At 33.2% G+C, this 25,715-nt stretch overlaps 2 protein-coding genes across 3 annotated transcripts in view; one reads left to right on the top strand and one right to left on the bottom strand.

Moving 5' to 3' along the window:
- Positions 1–25,715, bottom strand: part of LOC145733675 (midasin) — an 82,226-nt gene that overhangs the window by 10,437 nt on the left and 46,074 nt on the right. The window contains exons 18-29 of the mRNA XM_081986606.1: positions 11,064–11,208; positions 7,967–8,193; positions 7,373–7,584; positions 5,979–7,272; positions 3,302–4,101; positions 2,678–3,167; positions 2,002–2,498; positions 1,760–1,948; positions 1,274–1,698; positions 1,038–1,198; positions 760–986; positions 288–711 (exon numbers count right to left, since the gene is read on the bottom strand). Coding sequence (XP_081842732.1) covers positions 288–711; positions 760–986; positions 1,038–1,198; positions 1,274–1,698; positions 1,760–1,948; positions 2,002–2,498; positions 2,678–3,167; positions 3,302–4,101; positions 5,979–7,272; positions 7,373–7,584; positions 7,967–8,193; positions 11,064–11,208 — 5,091 coding nt within the window. The remainder of the gene's footprint in view (positions 1–287; positions 712–759; positions 987–1,037; positions 1,199–1,273; positions 1,699–1,759; positions 1,949–2,001; positions 2,499–2,677; positions 3,168–3,301; positions 4,102–5,978; positions 7,273–7,372; positions 7,585–7,966; positions 8,194–11,063; positions 11,209–25,715) is intronic.
- Positions 13,668–25,715, top strand: part of LOC145733683 (uncharacterized) — a 44,663-nt gene continuing 32,615 nt past the window's right edge. For both annotated transcript variants that reach the window (XM_081986619.1, XM_081986620.1), the window contains exons 1-2: positions 13,668–14,254; positions 22,672–22,808. In XM_081986619.1, the coding sequence (XP_081842745.1) occupies positions 22,799–22,808 (10 nt within the window). In that variant the 5' untranslated portion in view covers positions 13,668–14,254; positions 22,672–22,798. The remainder of the gene's footprint in view (positions 14,255–22,671; positions 22,809–25,715) is intronic.

Genomic DNA, 25,715 nt, shown 5'->3' on the forward strand with positions numbered 1-25,715 from the left:
AACGTCTCTGGCACATTAAAAATAGTTCTAGAGGCCCCTGGTAATTCAAAACGATTCTAGGAAGGTTTAAAACACTTAAAGAGGCCTCTGCCAATTCAAAACAGTTATGGGAAGCTTTAAGACACTTGTAGAGGCCTCTAGCAATTTAGAACAGTTATGAAAAGGTTGTTTACCAGGTTCTCAGTAGCATTTAAAGGTTCTGGCACATAAATAGTTCTAGAGGCGTTTGGCAATTTAAAACATTTCGAGGACACTTACGGTAAATAACTATTACTAACTGTACTCACCTTATATTCTCGGACAAATTTATGCAACCCTTTGTGCATTTTTACAACAGTGTCCTTTACTGCCCAATAATTCACATCTTTCCATCTCACAATTTTAACAAAGTCCTTGAGTTTCTTATCAATTGGAGAGCGCAACTCTTTCACTTTATTGCTGATCAAACTTTGGAATTGATTAAAGTAATTGTATAAATTCCAAAGTATGTTGATCAACGACTCGGATTTTTCAGTTGCTGGTAAAATGAGGACGTGGCAATGAAATTGTAATAGCAACTTCACTCGACCAAAGAATTCCACTATTGGTGACTTGGTAATGAATTTTTGCAGAGTATCGACTAGTTCTGTTGATGATACTTGTTCTGTTGACAAGTATTGTCGCATTAGGTTGTATAAATACAACCACCAATTGCTGTAAGTTTTGGCAAGACTGAAAAACAAAGAGATTATTTAGGAATTAGTGAGCATCACAACTTACTCAGTGTATGTAGTGTCGAGTAAATCCTTCCACCGGCTTAATTCAATTTTTCTCCACTCAATAATTTTAGCTATAAGATCGGGAATAGCACTTGTTAAGCTTACACCACTGTGGGCTACTTGTTCCCATTCATAACACTTGGATAAAAGAATATCCAGTCCGGTTAAAAAACGCGAAAGCGGACTTTTGATATCAAAGTTTGTAATCCTGTCAATGACAACTAATATCTAGAAAAAATGTATTAAAACAGATTGTTATGAAACTTTGAAAATACGTACAGAGTTTAGGGTGGGCTGATCTGGCCATTCCAGTAAAAGTTCTTTAACCTTTACTTTTAAGATCTGTAAAATTGGTAGACATGACTTGGCCTCATCCACATCAGGGTCTTTATAAAAATGTCTAGTCCGTTTAGCTTTCGTTGGCGATGATGGTTCGGCAACTAAAATACAATCATCCTTGATGTAATAGTAATTTTTCTTAGATGTGCAAATTTGATCATTAAAAGAGTACTTACCAGAATCATTTCTGCTGTTATAATCACTAGATGCATCCAATAGTACTGCCAAACTTGGATAAAGCTTAGATTCAGTGTGATATTGAAAATAATGCTGTTGACTTTCCAGTAATCTTCTGACGAGCCTGTATCTTTCCATTAAAGGCGTAACGTAATCCGTCCGAACGTTTTTATTCAATTGGGGGACCAGCCACTCCGTTCTCGTAAAATTGTTAAAAAGTTTAGTATGTAGATCAACGATAACCCTCAAATCGTTTTCAGTAATAAACTGAGCTGTGCTTTGATGTTTTTCCACGGGCTCCGCTATTGAATCCGAAAGCTGCTTTTCCTGAAAGTCCGCAAAGTCTTTAACATGATAATTAGGAAAAAGGTCATTCAGATCCTCCTCAAATTGTTCCTCATCGGTTTTATTTTCGCATTTTGTTCTAAAATAAGCAATGTGTCAACATATCAAAATAAATGCTCCTGCTCCTTCACACTGCCTACCTAGTTTTGTATAAGCTTTCAGCCTCTGCTTTCTCTTTTTCTTGGCTCTCCTGCTGTTTATTCCGTATGTAAATAAAATGATCAACCAGAGTAACAAATTTTTTAAATGAGCTTTTACTAAGTCCCCTACCAATTTGTCCCCTAACAAGACACTGGTTGAAACTTTCCTGGATTTCACACGTTAACAACCTAAAACCAACTAGCTTGAAAACCTGCTCTAATTTATATTCTAAATTACGTACTTTACGTTGGTCTCCTCTTTAATATAGTTTGGCTGCTGTGCACATAAAATATTAGCTACAAATGAACCAGTGCGCTGTAAAGTATAGCAGTCTACCAAAGCATTAAGACTGGCAGTATTTCCATTTATCGAAGGTAAAGCAACTAAATTTGTCAATTCTGTTTCCAAATCAATCTCATATAACGTCGCATAAGTTAGCTTAACAAACTCTCGTTTAATGCTCCACAGCTTTAGCTTAAATCCGTACAAAAATTGTGCAACGTTGGCCAGCAAAGGTTCAACAATATCGGGGTATGAACCGCGATATTGTTTCCAATCTTGGATTATTTTCTCGAAACTTGGAATACTCGATTCAAATATTTTGACGTGTTTTTGGATTTTCTCTACAGTAGAGTCGTTCAATCCTTCCGTTTTAATAGCAAGTATTAGGTTATCGCATGTTTCCAGGTCTGTGAGTATTGAAGCCTTGAAGATGCTTGCGAAAGCATATTTGATTTGCTGAAAAATGTTTAATATTGTTTATTAATGAAGCTGAATATGTTAATTGTTCAAAACTTTCTTTATAAAGGGTTCCCACATTTTTACTACCCAAAAATGTAACAGAATTTCCCAACTTACGCAATACAAATTTCCCACTTTACAATATTCAGATGCTTTCAAAATAAAACGATACATACCTGCACAACAAAACTGTATGTATAGTTTTTGACACCAGCATTAATACCATCGCCGTATTTGTTCAATTTTATTTCCAATTCCCGAATGCTTTTCTTAATAATCGCATAATACGGATGCTGACACTCTTCATCGTTCGTAAAAACGCTGTTGTGCAACTCAAAACTCGTTTTCATTTGCTCGAACATGTTCAGCACGTAAACTAAGTGGTTTTTCTTCATAGCTTTCTTCGCTAACGGATCCACGGCGGGCAGCAACGAATTCAAGTACATTTCGGCAAAGCTTAAATTCATGTGAAGATCACCGATGCCGGAAATGGGAATGTCGTTCGAGTGCCCTTGTTTGAGCTCCGAATGTTTGGAATGTATACGGCTAATTATGGGCTTAAGGGCGGAATCCTTGATTTCTGTTTGGTTGTGAAGTTCTAAAGCTTTTTGCAAGCGAGTGTTAAAACTGTTTATGTTTTCTTCTAATATGGCTACGTTGGAGGAGCTGAAAGAAGAAAACACATAATTAAAATATTTGTTGTTAGATTTAAAAATATGTAAATCGCATCACAGTGGATAGTTTGTGATTGGTCAAGAAAAGCAGCTTTAGATTACTTTACTATCAATCAATCAACTTACATGAAATCAAATTGATCACCGGACAACGCTTGCATATTATCCCACAAAGCGATTCTGAGAAACTGTCGTTGAGCTTCCACATCTTGGAAATTTCCTAATGTTGTAGATTTATCATCCAAACTAATTAATAACTTAATAATGGTAGTTAAAAACACTGGTTCGACTCCGGCAATCGACAGAGTAATTTCGGAATTATCCGTCCCATCTATAAATTGATCAGGGCGAGCAGATGGCGAATTTGCCGCCGCCAAGTAAAAGCATTTTTTAATTTCATGCAGCAGTTTCACGTCCCTGGTCTCTTTATATTTCAGCAAAACTCCATTAAAATCCGCATTAAGTAAGATATTATTATTTAACGAAGTCACATCGGAAAAGTTCCTACTTCCAATGGATTTAATCATCGACAGTAAGAACATTTGCATTAGAATGTCCGCTACGGGGAGAACTTCCAGTTCCTGTAATTTTAAATTCGTTCCGACTTCATTTATGTCGAACGATGCCAGAAACGAGAGCTCGTCTAGTAAATCTTCCTCCAAGTGGTGAGATTGCAGATTAATGAGCCGTTTTCTTAATTCAGGGCTATTTTTTAAAACCGCCAAGATTTTTCTTGAATTATTGGATGGGTCAAACAGGTCATATTTCCGTAGAACATCTAGTGTTGCCAACTGACTCTCCGATGTGTAAAAATCAGGAACGTTATTCAATTTCTTGTAGTTGCTGGCAGTTTTGTGAATGGTGGAAAAGTGGAATTCCATTTTTTCGTTTATGTCGTCCAAAATTAATTGAAGACCCTCCGTGACCTGAAATATACACATAATTTGTAAGTTTATATTAAAACAACAAGCATCCAGGGCTAGTGACAGTGACGTAATAATTGTCGTTCCTTTTCTATTACATGTGAACTGAGCGAGATGGAAATTTGGCATCATTAACGTATGTTATTTACAAATGTGAAGTAGTAGTCCATTTTTTCTCAAAGTGGAGGTGTAAGTGTAAAAGTGATGGGAAAGAACACACAGCCTTCTCCAAATTTTTGTGGAGAAGGCTGTGTGTTCTTTCCCATCACTTTTTTATTTACAAATGTTTGGGGCAGACGCATTTATTGATTTAGTTTTTATTTTAAGGAGCTGTAGTTGTAATTTTGATATTACAAATACAATTATTTCCGTTTTCCGTCATTTTGACAGCAGAATCATATTCCCAACGTCCAAATTTACCTATAATTTTAAGTGTTAATTGAATAGTTTCCAAATGGCGGCGGTTATCCAGCAGTTTAGACACACCAGATAACAATAGAAAGCTAATTAACGGGGCTAGGCTTAGTTGTACCGTTTGGCCGCTAGAGGACGCCAAAGTTGATTATCTTTTTTCGAATATTACAGATTGAAATATACTCAAAATAAACAGATAAACGTCACGACTGTCCAATTATTAATCATGTACCTATAAACAAGCTTTTAACATGATTTACAACCGTATTAACTATAACAGTGCTTTTAAGAAATTTTTGTAGTTGTATAGCTTTATGGAGTGGTATTTGACAGTTACTACCATTGTGACAGATGGAAATGTATCCACAATAGACAGTTACACGTCACTACCAAAAAAATAATTCATGAAACTATAAAATGCATCATAATATGGTTTACACTGATTGTAATTGTTTTTAAACAAATTTGGTACTTTTATAGCTTCATGAAATGGTATTTGACAGATTTCAAGTTTAAGACAGATTGAAATATACTCAAAATAAACAGATAAACGTCACGACTGTCCAATTTTTACTCATGGACCTCTAAACAAGCTTTTAACATGATTTACAACTGAATTAACTATAACAGTGCTGAAATCCGAGAGCCGGTGCTTATAAGCCCGGTAACACCATCGCGACAGATCGAAATGTACCCACAATAGCAATACCTTTTACTAAATATGACATTGACGACCTTAAAAAATAAAAAAATTAGTTTGTGACATTTTTCACAGGGGACACCCTATAGATTTTTTTGGAAAATTTTTTAATTTTAACAATTGTGATTAATTGCCTAGATAGCTTTATGTTAATGGTATAAATGTGACGAGGAATGACATTTGTCAAAATGTAATTTTTTAAGGATTCTACACCACAAAAACTCTCAAAATTGCCATAATTTCAAGCTCATCTCCGAATTCGTGCCAGTTAGAGCAAAATGTCAGGTTCGTATTACCCAGTTTGAAATTAGTAACAAAAGTCACTTTGACTGAGCAAAATTCAATCCAAAAGTCCTAAATTTGAGTGAAAATTTTGCGGACTTTTTCAAAAAAAAAACGAATTTGAAGAATTTGAAACATTCTGTATAAACACTCCATATGGCAAAAGAAAGTTAATAAATGAGACGTTGAGGGGGCAGATCTAGCACCATTTGGCGGCAAGAGGTCGTCAGAGTTGACTCTAGTTTTTCTTGAAGATCTCAGGAACGCCTCAAGTTAGAGGTACCACAAATGCACCTCGTTGGATGTCCCACAAATTACTTTTTAAATCACCGAAAAAAAAGCACCCACAAAATATCTAAAAAAAATAACTAATCTAAGACTGAAGTAAATTTCAATATAACGTCACAGTTAATGTCGTCACTGTCACTTATCCTGGTACAGAGAATACACACTACTTACAAGCAACAATCTAAACAACACTTACATCAATTTTTAAAAGTTGGGCCACCGCTCGTACTGAATACTTGTGAAACCATTTATAATAAAGAGTCAACATATCCATTTTGCTTTCAAAAGCTTGATGGGCAGTCTCTGGTATACGGATGCTAGTCAAAAAACCATGAAGTGCTAATCGCCAACTTAGAAGCTCTATGAGCTTCAAAACCATTCCTTCCATCTCGATATCGTTGGAAAAACTTCGAAAAAGCATTTTAACAAAAGTAAAATATTTCCCTCTCAGGTTTAAATAATTAGACAAAATAGGATTAGAGAATCCTTCTAGACGTTCGTTCTTCTGTACTGAGAGTAGGTAGTTGTATAAAGAATTATTTGGGGAATATCTGATTTGCAGTGCATCATGCAGAGTGTAAATTTCTATCTGAAGAGTGTAGTTAATTTTATCGGAATTGTCGTTTTTCATTACACTGTTGATCCACTGATGGTCAAATGGCAAGGGTGAATCTCGTATTCCTAATATCTTTGTTACTCGAACAAATCTGTCGAGGGCCACCGCCCATTTCGACTGCTTTCCAACTTTCTGAATGTATTCTTCTTTCCAATCAACATCACTGAGAGTAGATAGACTGAAGCTAATACTTAACAGGTTGGCAAGAGTGTAAAAGTTGATTTTCGTGAAAAACTCATTATTAATTTTTACAGTTTCAATGTCATTCCATATAGACAATTCTTTGCTACTTCCAGAATGAGTTTTAGAAATTCTGCCTAAAAATTCTGGTATTTGCCTGGAAGTTGGATTTCCAATCTGTCGTGCTTTTTTGAGATTGTCATCAAATAGTTCTACTGACTGTAAGTAAATGGATGACTGTTGTTTCACTTTCTCTAGTATAGACCAGTTATTTAAGTTCCTGGTATTCAATGACACTTCTCGGGCATAGAAATCCAAACTATCATCTCCAGTAACTAAATTCCTACGAATACCATCTTGCATTAGTTCCAAAACATTATTGCAATTGAACTCTGATAAATTTCGAGTTTTATAGTAAACCTCGATGCACGCATGGATAAAAGCCTCTGTAGTATCAATGCCATGCAATATACGCTGAGATATTAGAGAGGAACACTGCAGCAGTTCACTAACACCAGGTTTTTCACTCAGTATTATAGTGGATACAAACTGGTGGACTTTTAGTAAAGCTTTGATAAGCTTCTGATCTGAGAGTCCTTGTAACTGGATCATACTTTTAATATCAAAGGTGTTTGAGCCAGTTACTTCTGAGTCGTTCAACATATAAATTTCCACTCCTCTGTTTCTCATGGCTCTGCAAAATGTAATGTTAATTAAGTAGGTTTTAAATATAACAATGGTATTAACAGATGCAATATGTAATGAAACCAGAAACAATAAACAACCATACACACCTGGATATTTCTCCATTTTTAGGATCCATCGTCAAGAATATACGAAAATCCTTGTGTGGTTTTACAATAAACATTTTACCGTTCTCGTCAACTCCTTTCTCCGACACGGTTAACACTCCATTCGGCTCCAAGAGCCCATTTAGACGGTCTAAAACCGCGGCGCTACATAAATTCACGTTATCAACGAGCAGCCAAGATCCTTCTTGCAAACACTAAAAAAAAAACAAACAAAACGGTTAGGTATTTACAGATTTTAAGAGCGCAGTGTGACTACACACGATAAGAGTAATTTAGTGACGGAGATAGCTTCGTATTTTCTTTGCGGGTTATTGTATTTAATATAATTTTGAGTCCGCATGTGCAGCACTGGTGAAAAAATTTGATTGGTCAAGAAAGCAGACAGCTGAAAGCACAAGTCGTTTGAGCAAATCAGGTTGATAATGATGATTAACGAATAATAATGAATTAATTAATTATCATGAAACCTGTTTAACCATCCTTGCCATAATTTGGCGATATACGATAGCTACATGTTAATAAAATAATACATAATAGGTAAAGGCAAATAAGGTTCAAACCAACTTGGCAACTTACCTTTACTAAAACGGAATCAACCCATTCAAAGCGTCCACCAGCACTTAACGATTTGTCATTTTCCACATTTCCCAAAATTGCCGAACACTTAGTCATAAGCTCTAACAAATCGTTCCCTTCTTCAGAACTAGCGCACTTCATGTACAATTCTTTCAGCAAACTTTCCAGTTTGATTATCCGTCGGGTGAATAGCTGAACTTCTTCATCCATTGTCACTGTTTTTGATTCTGTGGACAAAATTGTGAATAATAACATTGCAGTTTTCTTTGGTTTTACTATACTCTATTACTACTTGTTTCCTAAAAACCATAATACAGGGTGGTCCAGTTTTAAGTGTCAATAATTCATCATTCAATAGCCAATCAAAAAATAAGTTGACTTGCATTATGTCATTTTTCTGAAAAACGTTTCCTAAGGAACTTACAGTTTGTTTTCTCAAACTGCCATCCTGGGGGCCTATTCTTGAAAGCAGGGAACGGAATTCTCAAGAGAAGTGTTGATAGAATGTGACAGAACAAGCTGACAATGGCGGGTTCCTGTCACATTCTACAGGTCTTTCTCTTGATAATTTCCTTCCCTCGTTTCAAGAATAAGCACCCTGGTCGAGTGTCTGAAACTGGATTTCACGAACTAAAAACAATCCGGAAATCAAGACAAAGATTGTATTCTGCATGAAACTCTTTTTTTAATTCTAAAGATAATCTAAAAGTTAACTTTTAAAGCTAGAACTGACTAAAGGGAATCCAAAAGTCTATTTTCAGGACTTCAATTGGTGTACAACTCAATTTTCTGGACTGGAACAAGTCTAGAAGTAAATTAAATTTTCGAACTATTTCATTTCTAAAAATTAGTTCTCAAGACTAATATCGTAGCATTTGATACCAAAATTTTTTACTTTTATTACTGAAGAAACTTGACTTTTCGAAATAGTCTTAAACTCGATTTTCAGTCTTTAAAAGCACTAAAAACAGTCTGGATTTCTTACAGATGCTACAATTTATTGCACCTATGATGAGTGTAGAAGTCAATTTAATACTGAAGAAGCTTAAATAACATTTTCAAGACTGTGGACAGTGTAGTGTGGCTTTTAGACCTGATAAGTCAAAAACTTTGTAACGATAGTCTTGAAACTCGATTTGAGGTACTGAAAACAGCCTTAAAGCACTAAAAACAATCTAGATTTTTAAGAAATACTCGAATTTTTAGCACTGAGGTGTCTAAAAGTCGATTTAATAGTGACAAAGCTTGGAATGTCATTTTAAGTCTATGAAGAATGTGAAAATTGTTTTTAAGTTTGCTGTGTCAATAACTTGGTAAAGATAGTCTTGAAACTCGATTTTCCAAGCTCAAAGCAGTTTTGAAACACTAAAAATAGTCCAGAATTCTGAGAAAATTAAAAGAATAGTTAAAAGCAAGAAAAGTTAGTTTTCAAGACAATTTTTTTTTCAGTCAATTTTTCATGAATCTAATGTCAATGTCCTCTATCTAAGACTCTTCTCAAAACTAAAATATTGAAATTTGTCTTAAAATTATGAAAACTTACTTTAAATGCAAATTTTAAGCTTCTGATGTTACTTTTCATTAATTTATAGTCACTTTTTGGTGATGAAGTCAATTTTTAAGGTTTAAATGTATGAATTTGTAGTAAAAAATTCTAGAAAAAGTAGTTTTAGTAGTAAAAGTACAAATCAATTTTCAATATTAAAGTCTCTCAATTTGCATGAAAACTAGTTACAAACACAATTTTCAAGCTTCTGAAATCAATTTTTATCTTTTCTCAGTCAATTTTCAAAACTAAAGTCTTTCAGTTTGTCTGGAAACTATGAAAACTAGCTACAATTAAATTTTTTAAGCTTCTTAAGTGAATTTTCTGTTTCCAAGACAATTTTTAAATTGGGTTGAGTTAGTTTTGGGTCTTTGAACTTCTCGTACAGGAAGTTTCAAATCAGAATTTTATAAGAGATAGTTTCTTTTTCATCGTAAACAATGAAATTAAAAAAAACACACGTAATTTTTGAAAAATATCTAGAGACGTAGAAGATAAGGCAAAAACATTAAAACCATCTTCCTGTATGTAGGCTACTAGAGAATTTTGGCAAACGTCATTCATAATGAGTATTAATTTCATAATGCGTGTTCCAAATTTGATCAATATTGCTCCAACTTTCTGACAGTTATGACAAAAAAAAACCGATTTTTTAAACAGAAATTTGAAGGACTGTATTTTCCTTAGGAATCATTTTTCAGGAAAATTACATAATGCATGTCAACTTATTTTTTAATTGGCTATGGATTGGTGAATTATTGACATTTAAAACTGGACCACCCTGTATAATACTTAAATGTTCGTTGTTGTGTTGTTGAACAAAGTGAATTGTTTTAATATTATACATACACAGCTAATATATCAGGTATTCCTAATTTACTGTTTAATAAAACAACTGATATAACTTTGCACGTTGCTGCACGTCTAATTTACATAATATGGGGTATTGCGCAAATTATACTGCACTTTATCTAGCTCTAAAAAAATTTTCCAAACTGAGCAATACACAATATTTTGAGGCTCTCTGGACTTTTTCCAACTTTTACTAATACCACAGACAATAATACACAGTAAACTATGCACTTGCCAGCTGTTCAGATTAAGAGTAAATACCAAGTTTGCAGGCTGGCTAAAATCTAACCATCCCTCATAACGAAAAACTATTAATTCAATTTCCACGAGAAAAGCTAGGACAGAAATTAATCCCAGTAAAAATATAATAATATGGAATATTTCCCACTTGGTTGGCAGTTGATTGCAAAGCCCCTATCATCTATATTGGATCCTATTATGAATATCTATTGTTTGCTCGGGAAAAATTAATAGCGTTCACAGGCTGAATCCACATTGTTTACTTATTGATCACGTAGAGGCTAGATGGTTCACTATTATACGCAGATGTACATTATAGCCAATAATAATTATTGATTTATAGCCCATTACAAATAAGCAAAGATTTCTGTTTTTAATAAAAGCATAAAAAGCCATTAAAGAAATTTAAACAAATATAAAGGTGTGAAAGTTATCCAGAAGAACTCAAGCAAAACTAACCTGAGATATTTAAGTATTCTTCCCAAAACTCCAGCAAAAATACTGCTTTGCTGTCCTTTTCTTCCAACAACAAATTTTGCACAGTCATCAAAGTCAAACGTTCCACTTGTTTGGCAATTTCTTCTAAATGTCTGCTGTAGTTTGTCTAGAAAAATAATACAAAACTTTAAAAAAATACTGTGAAAACCATCAACATAAAAGGTTTGAGTACGTAAATCAATATCATAAATAAATGCTGTTTTCTGTTTAAGATAAAATTCAACAAAAATTACCCTCTTTTTCGTTATTTCGAGTCGAGTTTTCATTACAGTTGGCGCACAAATGTTATTAAGTCCTTCAAACTATCTTTCTAGAGCTAAGTTTTCAAGGTGTTTTTCGGTAATTAAGAAAGTTTCCATTAGTTTGCCCTAAAAACTTGACCCACATCAGAGCGCAGATAGCAGCAATCCAAATGTTTTGATTAATTTCGAGATTTTAATTAAAATTTCCCCGAAATAGTTTCTGACTATCGGAAATAAATCGCATCAATCTTCTCTCACATAATGCTTTGTTGAACAAACAGCAAAAAACGTTTTGCATAAATCCCAAACAAATCGATTTGCTACGCCAGCTAAATTTTTAGTCTGTATTCTGTAACACGCAGTATAATATACATAGCCTTGCTCCCAGTCATCCAGTTTAATCTTCTTAAGTTGGAAGTTTCTGGTATCAAACTTGCCCAGTATTTAACAACAAGGATTTAAGACTAGGATGATGACTAGGAATAGGGTTTCCATAAATATCGACCTTTACTGACTTCTCAAACTGGAAACCATGTATTGGGAAGAATCCAAGCGAAAACGTGAATTGAAAATATATGTGTGTGTGTAAATTCCATACCAAATATGGGTATATCCATCAAAGTCACGTGTTTTAAACTGGTCAAGCCAATATTAAACACTGTCAATTAACAAAAAATAAATAATGTTTGCCCTAATACAGCTTTCGAATAAACGGTATGTGACATTTTAACGCTGACTTTGGCAAACTAAACATATATTAATGAAAACGCGGTGTTATAGCGTTGATTTGCCTAATTGAACGATAATTTATGACCAAGAATGCAGATCCAAGTTTATTTATTACAAACGCATTCAATTATTTTACGGTAACAGGGAACAATTATTCCGGTTAATATTAGTTACAGTAAAGTAGTAATAGTGTAAGCCAGATGACAATATGATTCCTACGTAAGTTTAAAAGATATACGAAAAATCAAACTAAATTAAGTTGATGTCATGAATGAATGATCAAGTATACTACTTTTTTTATAGACATACCTACATTAACGTAACATAATAAAATAGCAATGAATTTTTATTAGCAGAAAAGAATGTCTGCATGCAAAATGCAAAATGGAGATAGCAACGAATGCATAATAACCTGTTTGATAAATTGCATTCGTGCGAATCTGAAATATACTTAAAGTCTTCTTTCTATTGCAATAAATCTAGCCTAATCAGGAATAATTACGTAAATGTAGGTTTTGTTTTTTTTTATGTGTGAAAAATTGTAATGGCATTTCTGATCTCGATTGCAATAAAGATTATGTCAAAAAATAGCACTCTTTTTGTATCATTAGCTACTGTACCCAAAACCTGCTGCTATACCAAGGGGTCTAAGTTGTGAAGAAGATATTTAAATTACACGTATATTTAACATATGACGTCAAAAATTATTGACCTCCTGGGTGTAGTTTATCATACTTTTGACGTCACTGCAAACTTACCTTTGACAACTTTATCTGCCAACACATTAGGAATTGTTTGATGGTAACAATGTACTAATATGCACTGGATAGCTAGTTAGAATTGGACTAATGTGTTCAACTGTATGTAATTATTATCTGTCATGGCAAATGAACAAACATTTCCATAAACTTGAAAATTGAAATTAAAAACTTTGACTCATTGACTTCCTTTTTGTTTCTCTATTTGCTGTACCGCATTTTACTATTGATTGCTAAACCTTTTTGCATCTGCAGTAAATTTCTGTACTAAAAACAAATTCATCCTGTAGATATAGTGGAGATTTCACTAAATAACCAAAATGATTTACGTTTACACAGTACATACGGAAGTAATTTATCGCACCACTCCTTCTGTCCTACATGCACTTGAAGCAGCGCATTGTCTCCGAAAGTTCAAAAGCACAGTTTCCTTAGCCCGGGATCCTGAAAGTGGCAGTTTTAGATCCCAAACTGGATTACTGCTATATAAACAAATTTATTACGGGGGGAGTAATGAACCCGTTTCCTGGAATTGCTGTACTTTGCAACAGGAGAAGTTTTAAGAACTGCAAATAACATCTATCTGGATATAAAATATCGCTGTTACAGTTTGGCAAATTCAGATCAACACGATTTTTGATTTAAATTATGTCTATATTGTATCTTTTATGCCCAGGAAACATACTTTTTGGAACTTTTTGGCAAAACAGAAGGAAATATTTAGTGAAACATTGTACTAAACAATTATTATTGAGAACAAAAAGTATTACCATATTAGGCAGTTGGCATTAATGGTGTTTTGTTCTTCGCGCATTAACCTTAGCTCCAAACTAAACCAATCTTTGTAGGTTGTGTCGCGAATTTCACTATTGCAACTCCCTTTGCTGTTATAACCGGATAATACACCACTTGGAACTCTAAACACGTGTTACTAATTTAACACTGTGAAGTTAGAAAACCTCCGGAACGGACTAACCAAACCCCAGAGTGGGAAAACTGGAAAGAGCGCGCTCCGGCGTGGCAATCAGCATCCAGGATTGCAGTATCATCGGGATCTCCGTTGGAAAAGCGTTCCAGACACTCCCGAAATCCGAAAATCGAGCGGCTTTCCTGCACGTCACAAATTCGTAAAGTTTTCGCCAAGTTACGCGCTCCCTTGAGACATTTTTTTGTTTAATGTCAACCGTTCTGGAACGTCGGGCTACGAAATATGAAGAAAGTTCTAATATTCAGCTAAACCTTTCTCGAATTTTGCAAGTGCTACTTAATGACCTATTAAAGTTATGCTAAAATATTCGTGAATCAGTCTGAATCTCTGGTGAAGTTCAAACCGATATGAACAGAAGTCAATTAATCACAGAAACAAAGTAAACAAGGAGTGTAGTGTTTGGAAGACCCGCCCATTTCCTCTAGTTTTGAGAAGGTAAACATTTATCTCTCGAGTTTCGATAAATTAACCCTGTCAGATCCAGTCTAGTTTGAGATAATTAGCATGAACAGTTTGCCGAATTATAGTAGGTTATGTAACTAATTCAAATTCGGAATTACTGTTATGTAACTGTGCAGTGTATAAGTTTAAACGTCAATTCAAGTAAACAAAGAGATTTCAATTCTGAAACAATGGCAAACGGTTTCAACAGCACTAAATCCTCAAAGTGCCATCTAATTACTGTATAATTACTTCAGAAGTCGTGCTAATTCATCCGCTTCAATTTTAAGGGCGTTACTTCAATGTTTTAACGTAATAAAAGTTTTGATACATTTGGTGAAGTCATGTCAGTAAGGAATAGTAAAACTGTGGATACAATTACATCAACTATATCAGTGAATTTTGATTTAAACTTTGTTTTTAGGACGATTATTTGAACTAATTAAAAAAGTCAATAATTGAATCATCTATAGGAAGATTTCGTTTATCTTTAAAAATATACTGCAAACTGTTCAAAATCCTGATTCTTTTAGAAATAAATTGTCTGAAAAGCAACTTTCACGCTTAAACCAGATCAAATTTATTAATACAAATTTAAATACACAATTTGCAAGAGTATGATACACACTTAGCATTGTGCTATATAAAATTTAATATTTTGTTACAGTAGTCAATGAACTGACTCTCTGATAGCTTAGAATTTGATTTTGATTCACTAAAGACAATTTATTATATGTTTCTGCATAATTTGTAACATTTTTAATTTTATTATTCGTTACAGACATAATAATAAGTAAATTCAATGAATAGCTTAACATTTACAAAACTGGTCGAAAAAGTGATAATTATAACACAAGACAGTATGAAACTAACTAAACGTATAAATGGGGAAAATTTTAGTGTTTAATGACGAACTTCAAAAACCGTTTGCTTTAAACTTTTTTCCGAAAAAACGAGAAGATTCTAAATGAGAACAATTTCAGTTTTGAAGTAAAGACATTTTTTCCTTTTTGACTAAAAAGCTACTAGATTTACGACAAAATTGTATAGATGACAAAACGTCAACTGTCTAAACATATTTTATAATATTTTGACGCCCTCTAGTGGTCACAATCTGCAAGTTACGATCTTCTGTCTTAAAGTCCGTTTCCCCAACATTCGCTAAGTTTAAGGACAACTTAGATAAGTTTATTTTAGACTGTTTAATTTTGCACCTGATCTGTCACATTCAGACCTCATCTTAGCTTAAGTTGTACTTAAAATCGAGTTCAAAGTGTCGGGGAAATTAACTATCTTTCGTCTTCATTACTCTTTTGACGTATCAAGGCAAAAATTGTCAAAAATTTGAATTCCACCTGTAAAAGTGACGTTCATCGTGATTTACCCTGTAGTGTTTAGAACAAACCTATTTGACAGTTTGTTAATTACAAAAAATGATGAATAAGCTTCAAAATATTCTGTTTTCCACAAGTTTATCATAGTTTTTGCCAAACAACCCGCGAAAAGCTAATTCAGACGGAAAATTTAACTTTTGGCCTGGTTGCAAATATGGGTCAGTTCTTCCTGAAAATGTTCCCAACTCGGAAAACTAGTTAGTTTTAATTTTGTAAGCGTATACTGGATGTATAACTTTAGTAACTACCACATGATGGCTTTTTTCTGGATATAAAGTAGAAGGGTAATTTGGAGGTAGATCTATTTTTTACAAACAAGTTTCAGCCAAACTAAAATTGAAAACCTTGTTTGGCGGATAAAAACAAAGCGTATAAAATGATAAATTAGTTATTTTATCGCAAATAAAACACATGGTTTGCACGATAATATCATCGCAAATTTAAAACTCGACCAATTTATTCGCTTCCGATAATCGTAATCAGTAACTTATTACTGGTATGCGGTCGCGTAAAATGCAACATGACTAACGCTCATATTTCTCTAAAATAGCAATTTATGAAGCCGCTTTTGAAAGCAAAACCCATCGATTTCCTGATTTTTCCGCCTTTTTCCATAGTTTAGGAAAAAGTATGCGGACTTTCAAGTACCCGAATACTTAAAATTGTATAATGCGGGTTTCTGTTCAGTAAATGCGATTGAATTGAAGCCATTTAAATTCTGAATTGAGCCGATTAACTAATATTGTTAACAAAATTTAATGAGAGAAATATAAGTAAGTTCATCAATAAGCTCATTATTTATCAAAGGATAATTAATTCATTTGGTGAATAATCAGCAATTTGGAACTGCCTCATGAATATGTACGTGCTTGAAAAGTATGGTAATTGACTGTTTTTGGTCACCCTGTACACAATTTTTTTACTCCATACCATATGGAAATGCGGAGCTCAAAACGTTTTCTTTTAAGTGGTTGAACGACCCTGAACTCCCAAAAATAACCTTTGTTCAAACCACAAATTCAAGTGATCTAAAAATGTGTCCCATCATACCAGTTTTTGCTAAATAACTCAAAAACGGTGAAAGTTACGAAAAATTTGCAAGAAACCAAAAATGTTCCTAATCAACTTCTTTACTCAGCATCGTAAGATTGCGAGACCGTTTTTGCTTCCAGTATACAGGGTTTGCATGAAAACTATGGCGATTGACCCCCAAAAATAACCGAGTTACAGGGAGCTCAAACTTCAACTGAGTCACACTGAATTTTACTTTACCTTACTGGTAAATAACCAGAAAGAGTGTTAGTGTAGATCAAGAGAATTTCCTTAATAGAATGTTTGTATTTTTCTGCATGATCTCTGCTCATAAACAAAAAACGTTCTCCATTCAACTTGATAAAACTTCCAGGGAAATGGACCAGATAAAGCATATAAAGGTCCAAGAATGCTTAATCTTATCAAAAGGTTTCATCTGGTACATTACAGCATATCCTCCAACTTAGTCCTGATAATTTAATTAGCACCCACACGGGCAAGTTTCTCTTCTGATTAGGATGTTGAAGTTTATTATCGTAATCACTGAAGAGGGAGTGTTGCATAGTGTATGCAAACAATAGGAAACTAAGATTAAGTAATTTTGTAATTAAAAGTTTTTAAATCGGAGCATTACAAGTACTTTAATCTCAGAGCAAAAGTCAACAATGTAAGTTTAAAAACAATTCCATTAAAAGTAGAGTTATGAAAGCATGGTTTTTATAGGAGAGATAGTAAAACTGTGGCGTTTTAAATTAAAATAGTTATTTTTCTGCCACTGTTACACTTTGTAGTTATGAGTGACTTGAGTTACTTTTTATTGAAGTGGAAACTTTACTACTTCAAGCTAAATCAGGTTAGAACTTTTGATGACAAAAAACATTGAATTAATAGTGTTGTTTGCCCTAGCAATGTTGCCAAATGATTAATTACTAGAACCTTTAAAACTCCACTTAACTAAAACATTTACTGTCCTATATCATTGAAATGAGCAAAATTAAATATGCTAGTTAACTAGATCGAGTTGTATGTATGTATAAGGTGTCCCATTATACTGAGAAACCTTAAAGATTCTGAAAAGTGTTCTGTTTTGTGTGTTTTTTTTTAAACCTTAAGCAGATTCTATACAAGAAAATATTCTTATTAAAACTTCCTAAAAAACTAAAATATATGGTTACTTGATTACATTAACCTACTATTTTAGCATGTTTAGTTTACAGCGTGGACCGAAAATTGGACTAGCATAAAAAAAGTTACCAAAGGAAATAGCAATTTGTTACGTGCTTGATTTCTTTAATAAAGCACCGGGAGATATTGTCTTTTGCTAGCTTATTGATCTCGAGTGATCGCTATCTAAACAGCGTCTATTGATTTAATTGCATTTTGGAATTGGTATTGGTATTTCCTCTGAGATGGAGCATTAATGTGCTACCATGGAATTTTTAAGCTTTTAATAAAGTGTGTTCTTTTTCAGTATTAAAATTAAAAGCGTACAGATTGGACGACTTGTATCGATCTACAATTATTTGCAACCGGAGACTATTTTGGAGTTCGGATTGAAAAAGTTTTTAGTGGTGGTGACGTGCCAGGAATTACCTTTCAAACTTCAGAATGCCTTAACTATTTAGACACTCTACGTACTGTATTTGAAAATTTACAGAAATATTTTTATGAACTAGGCAAGCCAAATCCATATTTTTTAACATATTGATAACTAATTACTTGGTTACTTTCTTTGACGCTTTATGGTTTTATACCAATTTGTACCATTGTTTTTCGGACACCTTGTATATATTTATTTGAACAGAAACAAATTTTTTTCAAATAAAACTGGCAATAAATCAAAGGGATTAACTGCGACGTTTTTAGCGAATAGCAGGGTTTAAAATGAAATGATATTACGGATGAACTCAGATCATTCGGACATTAAGAGATTTATCGCCGCTGTTTTAGGTTGGAGTGAAATTCGGCTGAAGAGAAAAATCGTTTAATTTTGTCACTGAAACAAAAATATTCTTGTTCTTTGATAGTGACTTTATAATGCTTTTAACATAAAGGCAAATGATAGATATGATTTTAGCATGAAAGTCCTAACAAATGCATTAGAAAAAGAGCTTGCATGATGGAGCTTTCATTTAAGAAATGTGAAGTAAATTATCCAAACACTTTCATGTCTTACATAATATTCAGGATAATGGTGTATACAAAATAATTAATAAAATAGATTGTACTTTCATAATGTGTTTAAATCAGAGCTTATGATAGTTGGATTACTTTAATTGAAAAATATATACTTTCCAGTAAATAAATTAATATAATTGAATTACTTTCCAAAAACAAAAATTGAACTAACTATACGCCATTTTTGTTGAGAAATTATAGGTAATTTAATGCTGAATATCCAAAATTCACTTTTCTAACTTCTTCACGAGTTTTCACAAGCTTAAATTGTCTATTGTCTCAGTTTTAGGTAAAAACTTGCAGTTTTACTTGAATTAGGATATTTTAGGAATGAGTAGAGTTATAGACGCCATTTTTGTTGAGAAATTGCAGGTAATTTAATGCTGAATATCCAAAATTCACTTTTCTAGCTTTTTCACAAGCTTAAATTGTCTATTGTCTCAGTTTTAGTTAAAAACTTCCACTTTTACTTGAATTAGGAATCAGTAGAGTTATCGACGCCATTTCTGTTGAGAAATTGTTGGTAATTTAATGCTGAATATTCAAAATTTACTTTTCTAACTTCTTCACCAGCTTAAATTGTTAATTGTCTCAGTTTTAGTCAAAAACTTCCACTTTTACTTGAATTAGGATATTTTAGGAATGAGTAGAGTTATCGACGCCATTTTTGTTGAGAAATTGCAGGTAATTTAATGCTGAATATCCAAAATTCACTTTTCTAACTTCTTCACAAGCTTAAATTGTTAATTGACTCAGTTTTAGTCAAAAACTTCCACTTTTACATGAATTGGGATATTTTAGGAATCAGTAGAGTTATCGACGCCATTTCTGTTGAGAAATTGTAGGTAAATAATACTGAATATCCAAAATTCACTTTTCTAACTTCTTCACAAGCTTAAATTGTTAATTGACTCAGTTTTAGTCAAAAACTTCCACTTTTACTTGAATTAAGATATTTTAGGAATCAGTAGAGTTATCGACGCCATTTCTGTTGAGAAATTGCAGGTAATTTAATGCTGAATATCCAAAAATCACTTTTCTAGCTTTTTCACAAGCTTAAATTGTCTATTGTCTCAGTTTTAGTTAAAAACTTCCACTTTTACTTGAATTAGGATATTTCAGGAATCAGTAGAGTTATCGACGCCATTTCTGTTGAGAAATTGCAGGTAATTTAATGCTGAATATCCAAAAATCACTTTTCTAGCTTTTTCACAAGCTTAAATTGTCTATTGTCTCAGTTTTAGTTAAAAACTTCCACTTTTACTTGAATTAGGATATTTCAGGAATCAGTAGAGTTATCGACGCCATTTCTGTTGAGAAATTGTAGGTAATTTAATGCTGAATATCCAAAATTCACTCTTCTTCACGAGTTTTCACAAGCTTAAATTGTCTATTGTTCCAATTTTAGTTAAAAAGTTGCACTTTTACTTGAATTAGGGTATTTTAGGAACCAGTAGAGTTATCGACACCATTTTTGTTGAGAAATTGCAGGTGAATATCCAAAATTCACTTTTCTAACTTCTTCACGAGTTTTCACAAGCTTAAATTGTCTGTTGTGTCAGTTTTAGTTAAAAACTTGAACTTTTACTTGAATTAGGGTATTTTAGGAATCAGTACAGATATCGACGCCATTTTTCGTGTAAACTGTAGGGAATTGTTCAGTAACATTTCCAAAATTTATTTTGCCATCTTTACTCTTTCTACAGTTTTTATAAACTTCTTTCAACTATCGATTTCAATTAAGTAGTTAAATTAATTCAAGTAAACCACTTTACAGAAGTAACTGATAATTTAACTACTATTTAAAATTATTTCCAATTGATAATTAAATTACATTCATACATTTTAGAGTAGTGGGTAATTGTAATTCAATTACTTTTTTTGAGTAATTGCGACATCTCTGGTTCAAATACAACAATTTACTTTGACATTCCATATAATATTTAGTTAATTTCTTACTTTGTGACACTTTAAGGAACGAATAGCTTGTCACCAAACTTGCAGTTTATACAGAATCTTCGAAAACTATCTTATCGCGACACTCTACGACAGTAAATGCATATTCCTGTCCTTAGAGAGGACGGAATGTTGGCACCGCAAAATTGCAATGCTCTTACACTAAACCAGTCTCGAAACATTTCGTTGCTCCATCTTGTCTGAAGATCCTCAAGTTTTGAAGCAGCTCGAGTAAAGTGGTTATATCGGTTAACGTAAACGTCCTGTCCACAATTATCTGCAAGTTTGTTTAACTTTTGTGAATAATCAGCTTCTGCAAGTGCAGTTCCTGGTGCAAATCGACGACAAGAAATTCCATACAATCATTATATTGAATGTTTGTCATCAAAAATACACTGAATTTGCAGACATATTTAACGTTTAACCAATACTTCTTTATGACAAATTGAGGAGTCTCCTTCAGTTCGTTTTTCACAAAAAAAATCAGTTTTAATAAAGCGATTTATTACAATTTTATTTGGAGCCTTCGAAGGGGCGTTGCCTTAGCAAAATATTTTTATCATCTCTACAAACTGGACAGTGATAAATTGAAGCAATTCCTTACCAAAAAAATAACGGCAAAACCATTCATTTCCCTTTATTTCTTATGCTTAAAATATTTTCCGTACTGAAAGGGTCGCCCTTTGTATAACCGAAACAAACCTATACATAACATGAACATTCCTAAAACTGCAAAATCAGATTAACTAAATTTTTCATTAATGCGTTGGAACAAAAATATAAATGTAATTTTCCTTCAATTACCAAATAACCAAACAACCTCCAATTGCCCGTTTTATTGCGCTATCCATTAACTTTGCTCTTTTCTGGTTGCTCCATTAATTTTATGGAAAGGATTCGAAGGCTGTAACTCAGCAATGTTTTATTGGTTTCTTATATCTTCGCGCCTAATAAATTTTCTTGAAGGATTCACCATGCAAATTGGATATAAAATAGTTTACAATGTGAAGTTCCACTTACTCAGCTTTAAATAGTATAAAAGAAATTTAACTTTTTCATTGAAATTTAAAATTATTATTAAATCTGTCCAAACAAAATCTTTCCGGAAAACTCGATTTAAAAAACAAATTTAAACATAACACTGAACGACATTTTTTGCAATTTGGTTTACTTTACGGTAAAGCCAACAGGATGAAGGCCTGCATAATTTTTACCGTAATTAAAAGACTAGGTAATCCGTAAAAACCGGAACAACGGTCTAGCTGAAAAAAGTGAATATTTTTCGGATTAATCTTCATTTAAATGACTGAAATTAATTTGAAAAATATCAACCCAGGGGAAGTTTGAATGAGTTAATTTAATGCCAAATCAGTCATAGTAGATTAATAAAACTAAATAAATTATTTCAACATATAAGTCAATCACAGCTGGGCGGAAATTAAAGTGTTACGTTTCACACATCAGTTTGTAATCGATAAACAACACAAAAGCATTGTTTTAAGGGTGAATAATTAGAACTGACCTAATTTATGGTCAATTCTTCATGATTTTTAGATTATGAGAAATTATTGTTATGGGAGCTGAGCGTCACTATGAAAAAAATTGGGATGTCAAACCACTTACAGACCAGTTCTGTAAGAACCTATTGAAAGTAATGAATATGGCAGATTTAGGTGCAGATTTTATAGACATCATAAATAGAGAGTATCAACATTGACCTTAGAAATTGATTATTTAGAAGAATATGGAAAAAGTTCCTAAAAACCTCTCAGACTCTATTATATTATACACTCCCTTACATGTATTCTGATGTTACTTTTAATAAATCACAAATCATTTTCTCTTTTACAGATAGAAGTAGAGGGTACAGATATAGCAGAGATGTACTTTAGAATAAGAAGACCTACAAACGTTTCGATTCTAACCTCAAGTAATACGTAATCACGAGAAAAGTTGGACAGAAAGGAGAACTTCAACCATGTCTTCAGGTATGTAAGTAAGATTTACGTTTAAAATCGTTTTTTAAAAATACACAAAACTTTGAAGAACAATGAGATTTTCTAATACATTCTATTACTCATTTTCGTAAGTAGTAAAAGTATCTTCAACAATTGTGTTTTCCCCTTTTTTCCTCCAGTTCATTTTTTAATTTGTTCTGACTCATTCTATTACCGATAAAAAATGACCTTACAACATCAGAAGTTTTCAAACTGTTCCACAATAAAAACAGGCGATTAAAATATTGAAACACAATTAACTTTAATGGCACAATTAAAAAAGCATCAAATCGATAATAATTTCTTAAAGTTTTCCATTTTACTAGAGAGTCCTATTATTTGTAGCGTGCAAATTCTTATTAAAAATTCCGCATTAAGTTTAATTGAGTTTTTAAACTTGGTTAGCGCGTCCTTAATAATTGCTTTTCGAGTAATAATTAATTTGCATTTTTTTGCATCTCATTTGTTCCTGGAAATTTTTGTAATTTTAATTTAAAAACAGTTTTCAATGTGGCCTATTTTTGTAAGCAATCAAAGAGTGTGAAAATCTTTTTGCCTTACTGAACGTTTTTCCATATGAAAAGAAACCACAATCTCAGAATAGGGTTCAGAAAACCGGAAGAGCAGCGGCTTATAACCATTTAAGGAACAAAAACATGCGGTGTCCAGTTTAGCGTACGATATAAGCAGAAAAAGTTTACCAGATGTGATGTCCGATCAGTTTTGCTAAGTAAGGGCGGGTCGTTTGCACAGCAAATGGAAAAAGTTTTCCATTTTTATTTTAGGATTACGTGATGCGATTTTCTAACGTAATATCGCAGTTTAACGATTAAGTCTTTTGTAATTTATGAGGAAAAAATGCTTAATCCATTATAGTTTGCATTGCAGATTTATTGTTCCTCTTTGGTCTTTAACCTTTTATGATAGACAATGGCAAAGCTTACCATAATAAAGACCAAATAATTCTCAAGGTGTGATTATAATAGGGACCTTAAGGTTTGATTTTACTGCGACAGACGTCTGCGCTTTTATCGATCCTGGACGAACTCGGTTTACTGCTCTTATGGCAATTTGCTGAAAGCGTTTGTCCAATACAAACGAAATTGTCAAAAGAGCAGTAACTGTTTGTCCTTTGCCGCTATCGATAAATGCCACCCATTACTTTGTACAAGGATTTGGAAATTTACACAAAACATTCTAAAAACTTTAAACTACGACGCCTAGGAAATGCAGCCATCATTCATCAGCAGATTGTTATTCTCGTAAACAAAGGGCATACTTTGTCATTACCCAAGCAAGCGAGAAAGCAAAGCAATTAAGATATAGTGCATATATCATCAATCCCTTTTTGTATCGAATCTCTTTAGTCAACTATTTTAATCCGAACTCTTTCGAATAGTAAATCACAATTTAACTAGAAACCCATCGATAAATCCTAATTAGAAACTTTCCTCTCATTTTTTTTTTAGATTAATTTGAGGTTAGGCAATAAATCAACCAATGAACCGTATTCGAAAATTTGAAGCGAACAGTTATAAAACAAAAGTTTCAATATTACAAGGATAATGAAAGTTTTATTCACCACCTGTTCGATCTCTCAAAGATTCTTGTTTTTCGAGATTTAGTGTTAAAAATCAAAAACTTTTACACACAATAAAAATTAAGTAGTTAATAACATAGAAAAGTGTAAAACAAAACGAAAAAAAAAATTCAATTTAGTAATTTTGTTTTTATCAGAAGAGTTTGTTGTAAATAATAATAATAATAATAATAATAATAAACTTTATTTGCCAACAAAATGATATACAAATCACAAAGCAACGTCAAATGGTGTCTGTAACACCTTTACAAATAATCTTACTGATCTAAACTATGGCTAAATACGTGTATAACGTTACAAAACATGCAGCAGATATACCAACCAGTATACAATAATAAAAGACACCGGCAGTAATAATAGTAAAATACACTTATAATATGAAAATAGATACATAAAATAATCAATAAAATGTTACCTAGTAAAATTAAAAGAATAAAACTGCTTTTGTTTTAAAAAGTGGATGACTTTCTCTCTAAACACGGCGACGCTACCCGCGCCACGAACAGCGGGCGGCAGCATTTGGTACGCTTTTATAGCCCTGTATGATGGACTTCTCTCAAAAAAGGTTGACCTGTGTTGAGGGATGCGGGGTTCACTTGCACCTCTAGTCTCAATTGACATTCCTAGGGCGTAATGATCACGGTTCTTAGGAAACAAATGAGGGTTCTTTCTCATAAACACTACCAGGGAGAAAAAGTACAAAGATGGGGCGGTGAGTACATCAAGCCTAGCAAAGTAAGGCCTGCAGCTTGTCCTGGGTTTAAGGTTAAAAATCACACGAATAATGCGTTTTTGTGCAACAAACACTGATGCGCTGCTACTGGAAGCACCCCAGAACAAGACAGTGTAGGTGATCAATGACTGGATACAAGAAAGATAGTATGTCCGGATTGATTGGATAGTGAGAACATCTCGAAGTCTGCGTAACAGAGCACAACCGCTGCACAATCTAGATACGAGTATCTGACAGTTGACCTCCCAACCAAGCTGTGAGTCCATCGTGGCCCCCAGAAACTTTATGCTCTCACTCACTGGGGTGGCCTTGCCATGAGAGGGGACATAAAGTGAATAATTTGGTTTACTTTTACTAAAGTTAATCAAACCAGTTTTTTGTAGGTTTAGTTTTAAGCAATTGTCTGAGCACCAGTTTTCCATATCTTGGATGGCCAACGAACACGCCGCAGACAAGGCATTCTCAGAGAGATCTGCCAAGACAACGGACGTATCGTCGGCATATTGGCAGACCATATTTCCATTCAACCGCTCCGCAAGCTCGTTGACATAAACCAAGAACAGTA

This window comes from Ips typographus, linkage group LG9, assembly GCF_016097725.1.
Source record: "Ips typographus isolate SLU linkage group LG9, UJ_Ityp_2.0, whole genome shotgun sequence".
Classification (NCBI taxonomy): domain Eukaryota; kingdom Metazoa; phylum Arthropoda; class Insecta; order Coleoptera; family Curculionidae; genus Ips; species Ips typographus.